The sequence below is a fragment of the Lygodium microphyllum genome, chromosome 23 (genome assembly GCF_053477565.2).
Source record: "Lygodium microphyllum isolate KBCC chromosome 23, Lygodium_microphyllum_v1.1.10, whole genome shotgun sequence".
In the NCBI taxonomy this organism is placed as follows: domain Eukaryota; kingdom Viridiplantae; phylum Streptophyta; class Polypodiopsida; order Schizaeales; family Lygodiaceae; genus Lygodium; species Lygodium microphyllum.
The window spans coordinates 76,638,414-76,657,236 of NC_141157.1; the positions used below are offsets into that span (position 1 = coordinate 76,638,414).

General features: G+C 38.8%; 1 protein-coding gene across 1 annotated transcript in view; it reads right to left on the reverse strand.

The window, feature by feature from the left end:
* Positions 1-725: 725 nt before the first annotated feature.
* Positions 726-18,823, reverse strand: part of LOC148016357 (gamma-aminobutyrate transaminase 1, mitochondrial-like) — a 46,794-nt gene continuing 28,696 nt past the window's right edge. The window contains exons 7-19 of the mRNA XM_087663761.1: positions 5,777-5,850; positions 5,468-5,506; positions 5,280-5,368; positions 4,860-4,936; positions 4,683-4,757; positions 4,518-4,565; positions 4,308-4,391; positions 3,930-4,017; positions 3,694-3,772; positions 2,144-2,234; positions 1,979-2,057; positions 1,336-1,451; positions 726-1,142 (exon numbers count right to left, since the gene is read on the reverse strand). Coding sequence (XP_087519887.1) covers positions 1,068-1,142; positions 1,336-1,451; positions 1,979-2,057; positions 2,144-2,234; positions 3,694-3,772; positions 3,930-4,017; positions 4,308-4,391; positions 4,518-4,565; positions 4,683-4,757; positions 4,860-4,936; positions 5,280-5,368; positions 5,468-5,506; positions 5,777-5,850 — 1,014 coding nt within the window. The 3' untranslated portion in view covers positions 726-1,067. The remainder of the gene's footprint in view (positions 1,143-1,335; positions 1,452-1,978; positions 2,058-2,143; positions 2,235-3,693; positions 3,773-3,929; positions 4,018-4,307; positions 4,392-4,517; positions 4,566-4,682; positions 4,758-4,859; positions 4,937-5,279; positions 5,369-5,467; positions 5,507-5,776; positions 5,851-18,823) is intronic.

Genomic DNA, 18,823 nt, shown 5'->3' on the forward strand with positions numbered 1-18,823 from the left:
ATCAACATCTTGGAGACAAACAAGGTGCTTACATCTCCTTCCACCATCCAATATCTACAACTTTCCCTTCCACTTTAAGAGGGGGCGACTTCTTCTCTTAAAAGAGACACTACTGATGCTTATTGATTTGTTTCAAACTTTGTATTTATTATATATTTTTGAATATTGTGTTTCTTCATCCACACTGTTAGGATGACATGATTGTAAAAGCGCACTTGGACAGGTGAACAATTCCCTAATGAGGGCACTGTCTAAGTATCACCATTACATAGCAATTTTGCGTAAGCATGACATCATGCATCTCCCTTTGAACAACTCCAATGGATTGGCATTCTAATCATATAAACATGTATCTATGCGGATTTATCCCTTTTTTATCACCTTGGAGTGGTGACTCTTGATCTAACATATTCGTGTCATTTCCATGGTAATCTCCCTTGCTTGCTAAGCCTCAAAGTAATAAAAGCGTTTAAATGCCCCTTTAAGGCGCGTTCAGCTCAACGGTGTCTCCACCTTCCTTACTGCCTTCTTGTACGCACTGATTGACTAAATTTGCCCCTAATTTAAGAAAAGAGATTGCAAGCTCTGATAAAAAGTCTGCACTCGTCTGTCATATGCCACACATGTCAAAACCTCAAAGCAAGGACAAAAGCGGCATGCAGATGCAAAAGCATGACAAATGTCATAACAAGATCCATCTATTTCTTCATAATGTGCACTAAAACAGTGAGATGATGAATTGAAAAAACTGGCACAGCATAGATCTAGCTTTCTCCAATCACGTACACTAACACAGTAACGTGATGGATAAGTAATTCTTGCAGATCATGAGATCAACTTCAAACATTTTTGTTTGAACATGCATTTTCTCCTTCCAGATAAAAAGAATGTGTCAATTGGAAAAGGTCGGATAATCCTTCAGGACAGACCTGTATTTGTATTTGTACACTCTACAAAACCTCAATACATACAGTTTTCACATTCAACTGTACAAGAACTCTTAACCTACCATCCTGACTCTATTTCATTATCCTCTCATCCATTGATAAGGGCAACTCTGAGGGACTTCACATGCTCCCTTTCTGCAGTTCGGAAACATGCTTCTCTGTCCTCTTTAATGCAGATTCAAATTTTGAAATTAACTGCAACATGAACAATGTTATCAGCTTTGTAATGTTATCTACCTGATAAATTTTATACATTACTATGACCTTGTCTGCTGAGCAGTCACAGGAGAGAATTATGAGCTCCAATTTCTCCAAGCAACTTCTAAAAAATCAACTCGATACATCACCAGAAATCACATCCAATTTGCAATTCACATGTGAACAGGACCTGCTTAATTTCCTCTGCTGTGATTATGAGGGGTGGTGACAGTATAATGACGTCTTTAGACAAGCGAACGAGTAACCCTTCCTCTTCACATCGTTCTCGAAAGTATAAGCCAACACCTGAAGAAAATTACAGAACACATCACTATGTCCATATTGCAAATACAGATATACACACACGTGCATGCACATTTCTTCGTGAAACTAATTATTTCATAAATGTACAATGAGAAAGGTCTTCAAGACAAAATCTTTGCCGAAAAAGCTCAGAGAGTCGGCACACTTTTAAAAGGGGTCAAACCAGTAACAGATACACGGGGACTATATTCTCTGTTACATAGGTATGTCTACGTTTGATGGTATGGGTCATTCAAAAAAGATGCTGTAGCAAAACACTGTCCGTTTACAATACCAAAACTTGCATACGTATCTTTCATCTAGTAAGTATCTGAATGCAATGCAAATTTTGATAAGGAGTGAAAACTTTGGAAGAGCTTAGATTAGAATCTATAAAGATCAGGTATCATTTGTGTGTAGCCATTGGTATAATGAGGAAAATTTGTGCCATCTGCTCTATGCTGATGGCTAAAACTGGAAAATCTGATGATATGCAGCCGAGGTTTCACTAAACAAAGATTTGGTCTTACCCCATTCTTGAGGGAAAGGCTTGTAAGTCTCCTTGCTGGCAGAGAATTCAACTGCCATAATCAGCCCCAATCCGCGAATCTGCAAAATACTTGTTCGAGTATGATTGTAAGTTCTTTCTTCTTTGAGTTGGTCCAGATTAAACACAGATCAGTAGAGCCTTCTACCTCTCCAATGATAGGATTTTTATACATGGTCCTCATGCCATCTTGAAACAATGTGGAAACCTCTCGCACATGATCCACAACTTTGCGCTCTCTGAAAATAAAACATTAACTCAGAAAATCCAGGTTAGAGTTAATCCAGCATCCTAATAGTATGCTTATAATGAGATCGGCACTCAAGTATTAAGCAATGAATGTTGCTTAGAATATGGATTACATCTGATAACTATACACTTGTCCTTCACAATAAGATAAAATCAGACAATGTCCACCACGAACATCTACCATGGAAAAGTACAATTATAAGGGATGGATGTTTTGAGTGGCCATATTGATCAATTGGCTATTTTTCCCCGAAACAGAACTTGGGTTTAAAAAGTCATTCAACAATGAAATAAGATTTGCCACACTTTGGTATACCAAAGTTTTAGAGAATTCACGTAGGATTTCACCCTACTCCTTTTGTTTGGAGTTGCTAAAATTTGTGCCACAAGATTTATGAGTTTGGAACATGTTATGATGTTAAAAGTCATCCCTGCTGTAAACCCAAACTGTCATTAGAATACAATGATTACTGAAGATGTGTCTGCTGTTTATGCCAAATTTAAGATGCCTGCGAATGCTTGAACTTGGTGCATATATCACTACTTATTAGTCCAATCAGCATCCCAAAAAGGAATGCCCCATGGAACTGTGAGAGGTCCCTTAATAGAGTGGCCTAACAGAAGGCAAAGGAGCTAGAGTTTTTCCTAGATGCATTTCAACATGGAGTAATCCAACACAAGTATCCCTTTATCAATCGAATTCCATTTGACCCCCCATTTAATGGCCGCAAGGTTTGGCATTATGAAGCAGTACCAAATCTGAAGCCGAAAAGCATGTGACAAAGGCCAAAGTGATAGATTTTGATGCTAGAAAGTCACCCATCCAATCGGACCACAATTTCAAGCTCCTTTGCCCCCTCAATCAAGTTGAAACCACTTTGGATCAAGTGTGAATACCAAGATTTGAACTAGATAATTTAAAGCTTAGCAATTAAGCTTGATTAGGAAGAGGAAACTTCAAGAAATGAAATGCCAGAGGGAGGGGAGCATTTTTTTCAACACCTCCTCCATGCCCCCAAAAATGGCAATTTTCAGCTCTACAATGATTCTCTCCCTACTCTTGGGCATTGGATCTACCATATTTTTACTCGTCAATGCTCTGATTTGCATACATAACATGCATCAATTTCATGTTACATAATGCAAGTATTAGCCAGCATAAGATCCAGTATGCTGATTGCTGACACTCATGTCATTAGAAAAGCCTCAGACTAAACTGAAGCAAGTAGTAGGAATGTGTCCATTCTGCTTTACGCATACAGCATACATTGTAGCAATATCAGAAACATCTAGGATGTACTGTGCCTTAGCAAGTATGTCATGTTAAACACTTCCAATATGGCACTCTTTCTCAGAGATTAGCTTGCACGAACGCAAACTGAGAAGTCAAAACCAAGCTGTACAACAATCAATTCCAGGACAACTCTAACTACATATTTAGAAACCAACCTGTATAATTTAAGAGCTTCCAAAGCAACTGCACAAGAAACTGGATGTCCAGAATATGTAAACCCATGTGCCAACATGCCTGGAATATATGTTTCAAAACATCCTTCAGAACTCTTACAACACATTATTTTGCAAAAAGAGAGCATCATTTGAAAAACACAAACTAGAAACACAATACTAATTTATACCATGACAAAGACTCAAAATTCCTAGTATGTGACCTGAGGAATCCTCACCATGTTTATTACTCTCTTTCAAGATGACATCTGAAACTTTTGAACTGATTAAAACTGCACCAATCGGTAAGTAAGCAGATGACAGTGCCTACACAAAGAAATAATACAGAGTTAAAGCTAGAAAAGACATCTGATATAGGTAAGCTGCATGTGAAACTGGAATACTGTACAGATCGATGGTGTATAGCCTAAAGCAGGCTTCAGCATTCCGTAAGTGTATGAGTTGCAGATAGAGTTTAAAGCTAACAAAAATAATGGAAATTCTCCTTGATGCATCTCAGAGGTAATTATAATCAACAGAAGATTGTAGCAGAATCCAAACCTATCTATTCAAAGGCAAGAGTTTTAAGTATCTAGAAGCTAGGTTGAAATGACAACCTTGGCCAAAATCATGAAATCAGGCTGAAGATTGTATTTCTCACTACCACATGATGTACCTAATCTTCCAAAAGCACAAACCACCTGTACATAAATCAAAAGTCATGTCGGCTGACCTATCTACAAACTCGTAGAGTAAGTGGAAAGGAAAGTCCTAGAAAGTCCCAAGCTAAAAAAGAGTATGCAAAACAGAATGGAAATGATCATTACCTCATCAGCAACGAACAAAATGTCATATTGTTTCAACAAAGCTTGTACCTGAAGTTCTCATTAGACAAAACATTGCCAGAATTAAATTGGTTGGAATACATCAAGTGACCTCAAACTATCTCCTTATCATTCATATATGCCATCATTGGGTGATTAATCTCAAACCTTCTCAAAGTATGTGGCAGGTGGAGGAATAACACCACCTGATCCCATGACAGGTTCTGCAATGAAAGCTGCAATCTGTGGCAAATAAGGGATAAATAGTTGAACCATCCAATGCTGCAGATATTTTAATTTAGATTTTTGCTGGCTATGAAGGTGAAATAATGTAAATGGACTTACATTCTCAGGCCCCTCCACAACAATAAGACGCTCCAAATTTTCAGCCAATCTTGTAGCAAATTGCTCTTCACTCTCACCTGAATTGGATGCACAGCATCAGCTGGCAGAAACGTAAATTTGATGCAGTGAAATATCAAAAAAGTATCGTCAAATTTGAGCTTAAGATCCAATAAGTCCTTCAGCCCAATCTACAGCATGAGTAGGATGGGCCCACGCATGACTTGTTTCAAACACATTCTACCAAGGGCAGGATGACAACTGGTATTTCAGAAAGTCCACTTGCAAAGACTCCCAACCAGCACATTCAATGTAAAGATTCATATTGGTAGATCAGTGATAGTCCAACAGTGTGAAAATAGGTCTGCTAATCGTTACTTGTGCATAGATAGGACCTTCACAAGGAAAGCACCAGCATATCACCTTTCTGGTGATATTTCCAGTAATGTGGACAATCTGTATGGATCACAAATGAAAAGGGTAAATCAAAGCCTTGATGCATGTAAGGAATCCTGCAACAGGATAGCAAGAATTAATATCCATAACTACTTGAGCTTATTTACCCACTTCCAAGTAAAAGATTCCACTTTCAAATAATAAGTTTATTTTACCCACAAAGGCTTGCAGAAACAGCTGTTGACCCATGGTAGCTACATAGACATTTCAAAAACTAGAGCATCAGCTTGTCAAGTGATCAGAAATGCTCCATGAAGCAACTAATTTGATATTTTTGCAGCTGAATTGAGAAAATAAAAAATAGCAGGCCTAATATGTTTTAACACAAGCAGTCTGTAGCACAGTCTTTCTGCTAATTTCATCTAGCTGTGCAGTTGGCAGCTAACAAGCAGAAGTTGCTGATGGAAAACATTTTCCTATCAAAAACTTATAACTGGCTGAATTTAAACACAAACACAACTTACGCCATTTTCCTGGCAATGATCTTCTTCTTTTTCGATCTACCCAAAGCATTGTTATAATACCAAACCAGCTTTACCTGCAGGTGTCCAGAAACTACTCAAAACATAAAGAGATTCTTGCAGCTACCAATATGAAACTTGTGCCCGCACATCCAAAATCACTGTCAGCATTGACTATCATTTCTTATCAAGTTATAGGAATCACTAACAGGCATCAAAAGTAATGATTTACTAGGCACAACACATATGCAAGCATAATCTCACCACTTTTAGCTTCCAGCTTCAGAAGGTTTCCTTATACATTGCCAGTAATGATAATAGATATGAAAAATTCCAAGGATATCCTCCATCTCCTTTTCAGAAAAGAAAGGCCAAGTGCCCTCGTCACTTCTGAAAAGTGGAGAAAATGCACACCATGCTAGAATGCTAAACAAAGCCTTTTTTTTCCTTTTCCCCTCATCATGAAAAGTTCTTACATCACCCCTTACCTCCCTCTTTTCCCACCCCTTCCCCCTTTTCTTCTTGGTCCCCCACCCCTCTCTCCCTCCCTCGCCACCAGCATCACCCTCTAATAGGCTGAAAATAGAGCTTGCTTGTCTGATCTATAAATTAGGATTTAGTTATGTGTTCAAGCAAGATAAGACATTGATAGAATTGTCCATACATGACTATATTAATGCTATATTTACTAATTGTAAAGTAAATTTGGTGCATGCTTACCATATCACTCACATGTGTGTCTCACTTGTGCATTATAACAGTCATGCCTCTCAACCCCATGCATGTATATTCCATAATACACAAGGGATCAATAGATCCAAATGATGTCTTTTTGTCATGCCACATGAATAGACATGACACTTCCCCACCCCTTATGCTTTCGTTCTCAAAAATGCAGTTCAGAGGTCCACAGGGAACCATTTCTGTATTGTGCTTACATAAATCTAGAATCCTCTCAGGCTCATGTGGAAGCGATTCTTTATCAACGAGTTACACACTCTCTTCCCCTGAGATGAGATTCTCTCTGTCACCCAATTTCCTCTTAAGCTTACAAGAATTACTGGATATGCCTATTGTGAAAGGATCACACTACCTAGGTGATAATTTTGGACATTGTCCTGCCTTCATAATCTCAGATTTCTCAGGCACTTGAGGCAAACTTGCTATCCTTCCTAAAAAATAAGACACCTTCTATGTGGTCCAGTATAGCCTTTGGCTCTATCTTGCACCTTCCTAATGCTGCTTTATGCAAATTTTAAAATTTCATTCACATTCTCTAGAAAATCCTTAGTTGCCTAAACTTTTTCCTTTTGCAATCCCACTGCATAAGGAGCTCTAGATGAAACCTATACATTATCGTAAACAGGCTATATCTGGTGGAAGAGTGCTTGGAACTCTACTATAGCTAAGTACTATTTCCAACCTGTTCACTTTTGTTTGCATATACTCACGACCTCTTTTTCATGATTGATCAATCCTTTCAGTTTTTCCAGATGATCTGCCATATTCATGGCCATACAATCAGTATAAGATTTGTACAAACAATCTAGCTATTCTGGGTTTTCAAAAATCAGAGGTGGTTGGAATAAACCAAGGAATATTGGTTAAGCTATCCATAATTACCCACACAGAGTTGTGCTTCCTCTATATCTGTAAACGCCCCGAACAACGTAGTATGCTTAACAATTATGATATTCGCTTGTTTTCGAGATTTAATATAAAAGAGAATGAACACTTAAAGCTGAAAATGAAAATTACTCACAAAATTACAGCCATGAAAATGTAAAAGTAATGGAGACAAGATTGAGGGTTGAAGATGGACAAACCCCCCCGATGGGCAACCCCCCCCCCCTCTGAAGGAATGTATTTCTGCTCAACCCAAGTCCCTTAGGGAAGAGCTCAGTTACAATCAACCTGAGAGTGAGGAGAAGTAATTCTCACTCTCACAAGATCATGCAAAGATGTACAAACACACATGCATTATCTATTATGCAATGATAAGAACTGATTTCTTTACAGTATGAGAGAAGAAATAGGGGAAATCAGCCTTTCTCCATCGTTGATCAGCAGTACATGGATAGGGCTTGCTTCTTGTTGCTAAAATGGAAGAAAGAGCTCCAGAAGGAGGTGCTGTAATGAATTTACAGGCTTGCTGTCCTGTAAAACAACAGTAATAGAAGAGGGAATATGGAGGAATTTGATAATGGAGAAGTGAGGGATGATGATGGGGATAAATGGGGCCAATTTCTGGCTATCTGTGGGTGTTGTACATGAGTTTACAGCAAAGAAAAATGATGCTGAATGAAGCAAAACGAGCTCTTATTTATAGGAGAGGGAAGAGCTAGTACAAAAGGGGAAAGTGGAGTAGCACAAGACAAGTGTCCAGCCACATGTCATGAGATGTGACAAGTGATGGGATACTTGGAAACTTGTGTGACAAGCGTCTTGACACTTGTCTCTTCTCTATGGCCTTCCTTTTTGGGCTGAATACTGTCAAGAATAGAAACAACCAAATTTAGTAAGCACAGTCAGAGTACAGAATTTACTATTTTTAAAATGACATCCCTATTTTTTAGGACTAGCATTTTTAGGCTAATTCGAGGCTTTTAAAATTTAGGGACCTCCTAAAATTTAGGGACCCCCCTAATATGGGTGTCATAAGAAAGCTTTTTCTGTGTACATCGCAAAAACAGTATCAGAATCTTCATGTGGCTTTCCTATGCAAAGAAATGTGCATTTCAAGCTTTCAGCCCACACATGCACATTGTACAAGCATTTCATGATCATGCAATCTTGTTGATTGTAACTGTCTGTTCTGGCAGATCTAGCCCACACTTCAAGGCATCAATCCTTTCTGTGTGCAAATCTAACCCTAATATGCGTGAGTTCTGGTCACAGGCGCCCAATCGGGCCATATAGGTGGAAGTGTGAACTATCTTTTCTCTAACCCACCGCGTGGGTCCACCATAACCTGTGACCACTCATCAGTGGTGTGGCCAGCTCCAATGCACTTTTCTTTATATCTAATTAGTGCAAAGGAAACAAATTTAATAAATCATTATATAGACAAATTAATAAAAAAGGATACAAATTCTGTTTCTATAGACTTGTGACAGCCCTCTGGCTTTTATTCAGCTGTCCTCAGCTGAAAAGCTTCTTGATATGGCTGAAGAATATCTGGGTAATCCTTCATGAATTTTTCATCTACCCACTGTGCATCTGTTGTGGGTAGATTCTTGAATTTTAGTAAGAATTTTCATGTCACAATCCCACTTCTCGTGGTTCGATCCTTGTGAAACAAAATCTGTTCATGTTCCAAGAGTTGCTCTGTTTCTTCAACTTCTAGGGGATCTTCAGTAATGGGTTCCTTTGATTCAGGTCCTATGTAAGGTTTTAGCAAACTTACATGAAAAGCATTGTGTATTTTCCAATGAGTAGGAAGCTCAAGTCAATAAGAAACTTCATTTATTTTCTCAATCACTTTGAAGGGTCCAAAGTATCTACTGGAGAGCTTTGGAAAAGATGAATTTTGACCGGAACCTTGTTTGAGCCTCCTTTTATTAAACTTTAGCAAGACATATTGACCTTTTTCAAAAGCCAAAGATCTTCGTTTATTTGCTTGCTTCTTTTGCCACTCTTGGGCAACTTTGATAGTGGCTCGAACTTGATCCATTGCTGTTTTTAAATCTGAAGCAAACTCATCAGTAGCAAAAATCTTATCTTTAGTGCGAATAATTGGAGAAGGAATCACTTTACCCTATACTATTTCATTTGGAGCTTTCCCTGTGGATGAGTGCACTGTATTATTGTAAGCAAACTCCAATAATGGAAGATATTTCTCCCATTGTGACTTATGTTCACTAACATAAGCTTTCAACATATCCAAAAGAGTGAGATTCATCCCCTCTGTTTGGCCGTTAGTTTGAGTGTATCTCTTCGTAATGTTGGCCAATAAAAGTAGCGCTCAATTGCACTTAGAGTGGTTACCCTCCCTCTATGCCCTGCATAAGGGGGTTCATGACTTTCTTTAAGCACCTTTTGTCGAACAGGAAGAGTGACACAAAGGCAATTGTTCATGAGAAGGTAACCGTCTTTGATGGAATAATCTGGATGAGAACCTCCTTACTGTAAATTTGACCAAATTACTGCAAAGTCAGTATCTTCATCATAAGTATTCTTCATCGTTTGAAAATCTTCATGATGAGCCACTATAATAGTTGCAATGCAAGGCACTCTAGAAAGTGCATCAACAACTACATTTTGTTTCCCTGGAGTGTACATAATTTGAAAATGAAACATAGACAAGAAATTTTTCCATCTTGCATGTTTCTCCTGCAAATGCTTTTGAGTCTTGAAATACTTCAAGATCTGATGATCAGTTTTAATAAGGAATTCATTGCCTAAAAGATAATGTTTCCATATCTTCAAAGCATGAACCACTGCTAAGAGCTCCTTTTCATAAATGTCATACCTTTTCTCCACATCATTTAGACGGCGGCTTTCAAAGGCTACGGCATGGCCTTCTTGATTTAGCACTGCACCAATACAATCACCGCAAGCATCTGCTTCCACCATAAATGGTTTTACCAAATCTGGAATGATAAGAACAGGTCCAGAAGTAAGAGCTGTTTTCAGCCTTGTGAAGGCTGCATTCTCTTTTTCCTTCCATTGGAAAGAGGTCTTCTTCTTTGTAAGGTCATGAAGTGGAGAAGCCATATGTGTAAAATGCTTGATGAAGCAGCGGTAATAAGAGCATAAGCCAAGAAACGATCGCACCTCATGTACATCATGAAGATGAGGCCATTCTTGGATTATCTTGATCTTTTCAGGATCCATCTGAATCCCTTCAGAAGAGATGACATGCCCAAGGTAATTTATTTTATGCATGAAAAATTCACTCTTTTTACCATTTACCAAGAGTTGATTTTGTTGAACTAATTGTAGAACAATCTCCAAGTGCTGATGATGCTCCTCTTCATTCTTGCTAAAGACAAGAATATCATCAAAGAAAGTACCGACATATTGTCGATACTCTCTAAAGATGCGCTCCATCATTCGATTGAAGGTGGCTGGTGCATTGGTTAATCCGAAAGGAACCACCAAGAATTCATAAAGACCATATGAAGTGCGGAAAGTAGTTTTGTGTACATCTTGTGGTATTATCCTAATTTGATGATAACCACTCTTTAGATCAATGCGGCTGAAAACCTTTGAGCCTCCTAGACAATCCAAAATGTCGTCAATTCTGGGAATAGGAAAGTGATTTTGTTGAGGGCTCGATAATCAATGCATATCCTGAATGTGCCATCTTTCTTTTGAACAAGAAGAACTGGTGAACAAAATGGTGAGCTACTTGGGCTAATTAGCCCACGGTTGTTGAGGGCTGCTCACACGGTATGGTGCTATATTAGGAGGAGAACTGCCCAGAATAATATCAATATGATGGTCTTCTGGCCTTTCTGGGGAAGCTGATAAGAAAGATCTTCCGAAAAACAATCTTTATACTTTTCCAAGAGCTGAAGTCGCTCTTGGTTTTCAGCATTCATATTATCTTTTACATCAGTGACATAAAGCAAACAACATTGAACACAATCCTTAATTGCTCTAGAGACTTGCATATGGCTTACCATAGGTATGGTGTCTCCAGAAACTTCAGCTTGGATCTCGTACTTCTTACCTTTGTTGGTGAGTTCTACCTTCTTTTTCTGAGAGAAGATGGTTGAATCTACTCTATGATTCCAGGGCATGCCAAGAATCACATCGCAACCATCAAGGTCTCCGATACAGAAGGTATCTTCGTCACTGTAGCCTTGAATTTGAAACTTGAGCTTGCCAATGTAGGGTGTCACAGTCTTCACTGTGTCACCTTCATCGGCATTTAAAGCTTGGCGAACTTCTGCCAAAGTGTCCATCTCTTCATTCTTTAATCCAAGCTCTTTAGCTAATTGCAAGGAAATGACATTTTCATTCGCTCCAAGATCTATCAAGAATAGTGCTTGCTTACCTTGCAACTGTCCCCAAGCTTTTAATAATTTGCGCATCTCTGGAGTGTGAGTTGTGTTTGCAACTACATCACTGATAGCATTGATTTTCACTGGCGACTTAGGCTTGTTGTCAGAAACCTTGCTTTGTCCTTTGTTTCGACATTCCTTCGCTATGTGGCCTGTTTGTCCACATTTAAAGCACTTCCCTTCTTTCATGAAGCGCTGCTTTTCTTCTTCGGAAAGTTGCTTTGCTTGTGGGTATAGATTGGAGCGAAATTGAGGAGCATTAGGAGGTGCATAGGGCTTCATCTTCTTTTGATTTGATGGTTGCTTTTGCCGCTGTTTTTGTCCTTCATTTGGGGCTGAATACTCCTCATCATCAGCTACTCTCTTCTTATCATTCTTTTGAAATGATTTGTTGCCATTGTGCTCCATTTCCCATGTCTCAGCATGGTCAATGAGTTCCCTGAGACTAGAACAATGATAATGATTAAGAGCAGTACGAAGTTTAAAATGTAAACCTCCTTGAAACTTCCTAAGCTTTTCCGAATTGCTGATCTTCTTGAAATGTTGGACCTTAAAAAGTAGCTCCCAAAATCTCTTGGTATAGTCACCAAGTGACTCATTTTTCCTTTGCCAAAGCCGATCCCATTCCATTTTTACATCTCTTTTGAAATGAACAGGAAGAAATTGGCTTTGTATCATGCGAACAAAGGACCGCCATGATTTTGGGGCAGCATGATCATATTCCAACCCCGTCCACCAAGTATGGGCTAAGTCAGTCAAATGTAAAGCTGCAAACTTAATCTTTTCTTTTTCTTTATACTTGTCACGACTATACAAAATTTGGAATTGACGAATAAACTTCAGAAGAAAATCAGGATTTTGGGAACCATCATACATACTCAACTTGATCTTCTTTTCAAGTTGAGATAGTGACTTAGTCTTCTTCTTCTTTTATGCCTTCGTCCATGCCCGGATCTTGAGGTTGAAGATGATGAAGATGGAGACGAGGGTGAAGAATGTCGACGCCCTTTGACAATGATGAGGTCTTCCATGAGAAGGGTGTGACTCTTCATCACTAGAAGAGGGTCCATCAGAGTAGGCGCCAAATGACTTTGAAGAAGAGGATGAGCTTTTACGCGATCTCTTTCTTTGTCTTGAAGTAGAATGGGACTGCGTCTTAGAAGTAGTTGGACTTCTTGATCGGCTCCTTTCATTGGTATGGCTTTGTCTCCTTGAAGCAGATGGGCTTCTTTCTTTAAATTCTTTGGGATTCTCAACTTTTTCTAGTTTGAGAAGTTGCTCACGAATTTGCTGATTCTCCTCTCTAAGACTTTGAATGGCTTGAAGGATAGCACTCAACTGATCCATTGAGACTCTAAGAAAAATATGCTCAAGCACTCAATGCAAGAACTGAAAACAAACAAACTTATAATTGTAAGTACTACCAATGTTGGGGTGAGGACCGAGCCAAAGCTCTGATACCACTGTAAACGCCCCGAATAACGTAGTATGCTTAACAATTATGATATTCGCTTGTTTTCGAGATTTAATATAAAAGAGAATGAACACTTAAAGCTGAAAATGAAAATTATTCACAAAATTACATCCATGAAAATGTAAAAGTAATGGAGACAAGATTGAGGGTCGAAGATGGCCCTCCCCCCCCCCTCGAAGGAATGTATTTCTGCTCAACCCAAGTCCCTTAGGGAAGAGCTCAATTACAATCAACTTGAGAGTGAGGAGAAGTAATTCTCACTCTCACAAGATTATGCAAAGATGTACAAACACACATGCATTATCTATTATGCAATGATAAGAACTGATTTCTTTACAGTATGAGAGAAGAAAGAGGGGAAATCAACCTTTCTCCATCGTTGATCAGCAGTACATGGATAGGGCTTGCTTCTTGTTGCTAAAATGGAAGAAAGAGCTCGAGAAGGAGGTGCTGTAATGAATTTACAGGCTTGCTGTCCTGTAAAACAACAGTGATAAAAGAGGGAATATGGAGGAATTTGATAATGGAGAAGTGGGGGATGATGATGGGGATGGATGGGGCCAGTTTTTGGCTATCTGTGGGTGTTGTACATGAGTTTGCAGCAAAGAAAAATTATGCTTAATGAAGCAAAACGAGCTCTTATTTATAGGAGAGGGAAGAGCTAGTATAAAAGGGGAAAGTGGAGTAGCACAAGACAAGTGTCTAGCCACATGTCATGAGATGTGACAAGTGGTGGGACACTTGGAAACTTGTGTGACAAGTGTCTTGACACTTGTCTCTTCTCTATGGCCTTCCTTTTTGGGCTGAATACTGTCAAGAATAGAAACAACCAAATTTAGTAAGCACAGTCAGAGTATAGAATTTACTATTTTTAGAATGACATTCCTATTTTTTAGGACTAGCATTTTTAGGCTAATTCAAGGCTCCTAAAATTTAAGGACCTCCTAAAATTTAGGGAACCCCCCAATATGGGTGTCATATGAAAGCTTTTTCCGTGTACATCGCAAAAACGGTATCAGAATCTTCATGTGGCTTTCCTATGCAAAGAAATGTGCATTTCAAGCTTTCAGCCCACACATGCACATTGTACAAGCATTTCATGATCATGCCATCTTGTTGATTGTAACTGTCTGTTCTAGCGGATCTAGCCCGCACTTCAAGGCATCAATCCTTTCTGTGTGCGAGTCTAACCATGATATGCGTGAGTTCTAGTCACAGGCGCCCAATCGGGCCATATAGGTGGAAGTGTGAACTATCTTTTCTCTAACCCACCGCGTGGGCCCACCATAACCTGTGATCACTCATCAGTGGCCAGCTCCAATGCACTTTTCTTTATATCTAATTAGTGCAAAGGAAACAAATTTAATAAATCATTATATAGACAAATTAATAAAAAAGGATACAAATTCTGTTTCTATAGAGTTGTGACAATATCCAAGGTAATCCACAAATATCCACCTCCTTCACATGATAAAAGTTTTATTGTTGAGACTGAAAATTTTGACAGATTATATTAGTGATTGCATCATTGGGTTAGCAAGTGCTATCGTACTAGAGACTAAGGTTCTAATGAACCTGAATTAATCTAGAGACCCTAATCCACCCTCGCATATTCAAGACTCCCCTTCAAGGGTATGTTTCATTTTTGTTTGATAAGTACAAGGGATTTGAAAAGGTTGGTGTGAATCCACTGTGAATGTGTAGGTGGAGAGCCTTCTTAATCCATTAAGTTTGCTTGATTGCTCCATCATTCTTGTGCAATATGCCTGATCCTTTTGCAACTGAGGCACTTGGGCTTATTCTTGTGGTAGCAGCTGGAAACTTCATGCCCAGTTCTTATGTAGCATGAATGTGTGACCCTTTGTTGCTTGGAGGTTTCTTCAAATAGAAGGTGAGATACTTCATTGGAAAGAACTCTCTTGTCCTTTTAGCCTCCTCTTTCAGAAGCAAAGTAGAAACACAATGCTCCAAGGTTAACAGCTTCCATGTTCTTGAGAGAGTTTCCTTTCTGGGTGAGGTTGACAAGCAACATCGCAACTGTATTCTATTTCAGGATATTTTTCCACCAATCCCATCAAGCTGGATCATGTTGCTTACCTAGTTAATATTCTCAGCAAGGCATTCCTAAAATTCATGCTAGAAGTTAGTTTAAATGGGATTCCTGATTTTGGCTTTAGGTCCAAAATCTTATTGAGCCCAGTCCATACTTCTTTGGCTAAACCCATGACATCAATATGATGCATTTAACCCCTCCTATCTTATTGAGCCCAGTCCATGCTTCTTTGGCTGAACCTTTGACATCAATATGATGACTGAATCTGGGGGCTGAATAGAAAGCAATCAAGGAAAGTGATTGCTGATTCGGTGTCTTCTAGTTGAATGTGGTAAGACTTTCCAAGACAACATCCCAAAGATTTTTGTGTGAAACTAAAATCTGATTGTTCTAGAGCACATGTGAATCACTTGTCCATTGAACTTGCCTATTTGAAAACTTAAGCTAGATCTTACCATGGAGACATCTTAGTGGTTACTAACCAGCAATATTTAACTCCTTACAAACTATGTCACAAATAGTTTGATTCAAAAAGAAATTGAACAAAATTGCTAAGAAAAAGCAATACAATTGCTATTCCCTTGCAAGTCCTCGACGACTTCTTGATGGTATTTTTTATCTTTCCCATTTGGGGTCTTGAAGAGACTACTTCTTGCTCTTTGAACTTGTGAACATTGGTGAATTCTTCAATAGGCACTGGTCTATCACTAATCTCCATTCTTATTGATGATTCAAAAGAAGAGGTTATAGATATGGGTAAGCAGAGCTTGGTTGCAGAAATCCCTAGCTGCCAAACCTTACAAACCAAGTTGAGGGCACAAATAACTGATCAAAATATTGATAGTCCATAAAAATATCTTCAATTTGGCTTCAATTTGAACCTAATACCTCAAGAAATGGTGATGCAAAGGAGAGATAACTAGGATACTATTCATAGGTGACTGGCTAGAGAAAAAATGAAGCTATTGAGATGCCTAGACTATGATTATGGTAGATTTAGTGCTTGAGAAGGACAGACTGGAAGTATGGATCTGACACAATGTTGAGAGCTATGCAAATGCATAAGAGGCTCCTGTTGAAACAAAGAGAGAGAATTGAGCACATGAACATAAAAAATTATCATTAATCATGGTGTCTATAAGAAGCTTTCTAGCTTACTGGACTTACATATCACAGCCCCAATGCCGTCATTTCTGAAGGTGTACTAAGAAGCTCAAAGGTAAAATCCATATCAATGCTCGCCCATGGTATATCAGAAAAAGGCAAAGGATTCAACAAAAAGGCAATACCTTTTGGTGGTCAAACTTGACCTCCTGCAAATGATGCATGTCCACACAAAGTAACCTATGTCATGTTTCAAAGCTGGCCAATAAAACAAAGTCTTTGCTACCTCCACAATAACATCAATGCCTCTATGTCCTACATACAATGGAGCATCATTTTTAACCATGACCTTAGGCATCAATGACTTTGTGACACACAGATGACATCATAAGAAATCCATCCCTTACAGTGCTCATGTCACTGACCATCAAACAACTAGTCATAAAACCTTGAAAAATCCTCATCCTCTACATTCTGTGTCTTCACCTCATCTCATCCAACTCACGATGATATCCTATAGACACTACTGAAACATATACTTTCCTTGATAATGGATTAATCACTACATTCCAAAACTAAAACATGGATAAATATTTGGTCCATCTCATATGCTTCTCAAAGAACCTTGCTAAGTGTAGACATGGAAACCAAAAACTCTTTTTGATATTTCAACATGGATAAATATTGGTCCATCTCATAACAACCTCTTTTTGATAAGCATATGAGATGAACCAAATCTCATATGGCAACCAAAACCTCTTTTTGATAAATGTGCAAATCATTTTCTGAAACCTGCAAAACTCTACTCTCATAAACTACCACTCATCCATCTTGCATAAGGACTGCACCAGCACTATTCCCACATACATCATACTAGATGACAAAAGCTTGGAGACCTGGAAAGATCAACAATAGGCTTAATGTAAGATTTCATCTCAGTTTATTGAATGCTGCATTTCCTTATCAGCCCATGTAAATGGAACCTGATCGTGTTGCGTGCCGTCTCAACAAACATATGACTAGGGCAAGGGTGCAAAATAGGCAGCGAGCTGGAAGCAATGCCAGGGCGAGGAAGCACCAATGTTGAGATTTGAGGTGACAGGCCGCTATGCCTAGAGTCAAGGAAAATTTCTCCAGAAGAGAGCGCATGGAGATCTTGCCTAGATTGAGAGATTCACGTCCTCCAACTGAGGTGGCTGGCTATGGAGGTAGGTGAGAAAATCAAGGAAAAGAGAGGAAAGCCAAAAATTCAAACTATAACTAATCCAGTGACATGACTAATGCACCTAATGAAGAATAGAACTGCCATGGCTCTCATATCATGTTAAAATATTGAGGATGCATGCTATGGTTGATCACTGATGAGCAAAAGACAATCTTAATGGACCATAAGTAATGACAAAAGAGAACAACTGATATTATTGAAGCATAATGCAAGCACAACTGAATGAGAGTGATAGGATGAAATGAGTGTGGGGATGAGTGCCTTTTATAGGCTTATAGTAGGTGATATTGGTAGGTGGCAAAGAATGGAAAGAGAGAATGGTATTCCAGCTACCATGGTGATAATCAAGCATGCATAAAGTGACCTAGTCTAAGGTTTATTTGTAGTGTGATCCTTTACCGTGCTATTCTATACAAAGAGACTACAAAGCAGGTGTGAATGCACATTTCTCAACACTACTTGGTGGGATCCATATGTACACCATCTTTGGAAAGAAAGAAAAAAATAAGAAATATATATTAACATCTACATAAGGCCAATGTGGCCTATGAGAGAAAATCTGGGGTACATCTATGTCTACTATCATCTCATCAGTAAGGTGAAAATCGCAATAAAATAAGTTGCCTATAAAACAATGTTGAGAATAACAGTAAAATAAGTGGCCTATGAAACAATGAAAAGGAAGTCCTAATTTGAAAGTAGCTATTTATAGAAATTGTGGGGACTATAGGATGTAGCTAATCTCAAGATCTACACATGATGTCAACTGTGATGTGGCCCCTAGCTGCAAGATGACTGATATGCTTGGTGGTGAGTCTCTAGTGTTTCACGATGATGGCTCTAATTTGACTATGGTGCAGCCTTCTTGGACGTGGTCCTATTAGAAAGGATTGTCGTACTTGGTGAAGTGAAATGGCTCTGTCCAATGACTCCACAGCATGGAGTGGAAGGTGTTTGGCAGGGTGGCTCTATCTCTGCTAGGCTAGTAGTGTTATTCAGTTCTGATCTATGAAAAAATTTTGTCACTACTGTTTGTGCGGGTTCCTTTATGTGAGCTGGCCTCCTATCTAGCAATAGTGTTGTGCAGAGCATCTGGAGCTCTAGGACAAAGACAAAATGTGCCCCAACAAGTGAATATTTGACAAGAGGAGTTTAGTCCTTTTCCCATCAATGACCAGTTTAT